The 2,887-nt window shown below is 16.5% G+C and overlaps 1 protein-coding gene across 1 annotated transcript; it reads left to right on the top strand.

The window, feature by feature from the left end:
- Positions 1 to 537: 537 nt before the first annotated feature.
- PGSY75_1446700 (hypothetical protein) lies at positions 538 to 2,503 on the top strand (the record flags this gene model as incomplete). Its single annotated transcript, XM_018788153.1, has 8 exons — positions 538 to 1,012; positions 1,150 to 1,216; positions 1,374 to 1,485; positions 1,587 to 1,637; positions 1,737 to 1,852; positions 2,037 to 2,130; positions 2,209 to 2,364; positions 2,474 to 2,503. The coding sequence occupies 8 exons, from the start codon at positions 538 to 540 to the stop codon at positions 2,501 to 2,503; spliced, it is 1,101 nt and encodes a 366-aa protein (XP_018639525.1).
- Between the last annotated feature and the right edge of the window lie 384 nt (positions 2,504 to 2,887).

The raw sequence follows: 2,887 nt of genomic DNA, 5'->3' as shown, positions 1-2,887 counted from the left end.
AAAAAAAAAAAAAAAATTTAATAAAAAAAAAAAATATAAAAAAATTTTAAAAAAAAAAAAAAAAAAAAAAAAAATATTTTTTTATATATATATATAAAAAAAAAAAAAAAAATTTTTTTTTTTTTTTTTTTTTTTTTTTTTTTTTTTTTTGTATGTATGATAATTTTTACATAAGAAATATAAAATGATGAATAATTTGTCAAAGAAACAAAAAATATATATATATATATATATATATTATTTATTTTGTATATATGATGATTTCATTTGATTCAGATTTAGAAAGAAATCGAATATACAATATTTAACATATATATAATATATATATATCATATTTTATTATATATATATATATATATATATATATATATGTGTATTATTTGAATTTAATTTTTTTTTTTTTTTTTTTACGCACAATTATAGAAATATTAATAACCAAAGCTTAAATTATTTCATGTATTATTAATATAAATATATTTCATACATTAATAATATTATATATATGTATATATAATTTTTAATTTCTTATGTTAAAAAATGGAAAACATATCAGTATTAACAAATAATAATAATAATAATAATAATAATAATAATAATAATATGAGTATACAAAATTTGAATCCATATAATAATGAGGATGAAAAACATAATAGCGATGTGTCAAATGCAGAAAAGAATTCTACAAATGATTTATTTTCTTCTTTTTATGAGAAATTCAACAATATATTTTCATTCATAGAAGAAACTAAACAAAATAATAAATATTTAGAAGATGAAATTGATGATAATTTAATAGAAACATTATATAACTTATGTGATCTTTTTATAAATTATATGAAAAATATAAATGATTTTGCTAATTTTAAAATAAATCAAGAAGACCAAGAACTTATAATTCATTCGTATGAAAACTTTGTAAGACAATGTAAAGAATATAATGACAAACCTAAAGTGAAACAATTAGAAAATGAAATCTCCAATTTGCTCGATTTGTTATTCAATAATACCTCAGGTAAAAAGAAAAAAAAAAAAAAGGAAAAACAACAGGATGATATAAATAAATAAATAAATATATATATATATATATATATATGTGAATATATTATATTACCATGTGTTAAAATAATATTTCTTTTTATTTATTTGCAGAAGCCGTTAATACTCTTTTTTCGGCTGACTCTTTTTTTATGGACCATGTGGAAAACTTAAAGTTGAAGTAAGAAATATAAAAGGAAAAAAATAAAACGAAATATAAGATGAAATATAAGACCGTTTATTATATATTGCATTTTTGTATTTATTTTATGTTATATATTGTGTATTTATTTTATTTATTCAAAATAAAAAACAAAAAAATCTCCTATTCTTTATAGGATGAGTGAAAAAAATCAAAAAATCCAATTTGAAAATGAGCGATTAAAAAAATTGGAACTTGAAAAACAGGTTGAAGAGTTTGATGAAACTTTTGAAGCCAATAAACAAAAGGTAAATAAGAAAAAATAAAAATAAAAATAAAAATAAATAAATAAATAAAAATATATATATATATATATATATACTTATACATATATATATTTTATGCTCAGAATGACGAAATGGATGAAACCATAAATAAACTCAAGAAAGATATAAACAAGGTACTAATATTTAAAATGAGATATACATACATACATACACATTTATTATGTCATATAATGTGATACATATTATTCACTTTATAACACTTCATTTTTTAGATGAATGAAAAAATTGAAAAATACGACAATTATATGAAAACTAAAAGGAAAGAAATAGACATTGATTTTTCTGACACTCTTGAGTGTAAGGAGAGAATAAAATTATTGGAGAATTGGTAAACAAAAAAAAAATAAAAATAAAATAAAATGAGAAAATAATAAAATAAATAAAATTGAATATATAGATATTATGTATATAAAAGCTATATAATATATGTAAATAATTCACATGATTATATATATGTATATATATATATATATATATATATATATATATATATATATGTTTCCCCCTTATAGCATAAAAACAACTGAAAGAAATATGAAGACTACTCAGTTAGCTCCTTTAAAAATTGTGGAAAACTGTGCAGATTATATTATATTCGAATTTATGGTAAATAAAAAATTTTTTCTTTAATTTCATTTTCTTTCTTATTTATATCATTTATTTATTTTATTTTTCTTTATGTAGACGACTCGTAATCTGATGCGTTTCAAAGTTAGTAATTACGAATCAGGTAATGTTCAAATAGAAATTAATCCTTATGAAGAAAATATATTAGCATATATAAATAAAAATGTAAAAAAATGTAAGGATATCTCAGAAATAAGCTACTTGATAAAAGAGGTAAATACAAATAAATAAATAAATAAATATATATATATATTTATAAATATTTATATCTATTTAATTTTGATGTTATATTACTGAACTTTTATTTTATTCTCCTTTTTAGGCTATATACCTCAATTTTCTAGATCTTTAAGAATAAAAATGATATTTTCCAATTTATTTTTCTTTCTTTCTTTCTTTCTTTCTTTTTTTGTTAAGATATTTGTATAGATATATATAAACTCATCACATAAACATTATTATGTTATTATTACACTTGCTTTTATTTTTTTTTTTTTGGTGAATGCATTAAAGTGCGTTATATTAGTTAATATAAATGAATGTTTATTTAATTTTACTTCTTTGTTTTTTTTTTTCTTTCTTTTTTTTTTTTTTTTTTTTTTTTTTACTTTTTTTAAATTTTTTTTTTTTTTTTAAAAAACGTTTTCTTTACTTTTTTTTTTTTTTTAAAATTTTGATAAATATATTTAAAAAATGGGAAAAATAAAAATTTATATAATTTTATAATTATATATAT

Source organism: Plasmodium gaboni, chromosome 14, assembly GCF_001602025.1.
Source record: "Plasmodium gaboni strain SY75 chromosome 14, whole genome shotgun sequence".
Lineage (NCBI taxonomy): Eukaryota > Apicomplexa > Aconoidasida > Haemosporida > Plasmodiidae > Plasmodium > Plasmodium gaboni.
This window is presented reverse-complemented; position numbering and strand designations above follow the sequence as displayed.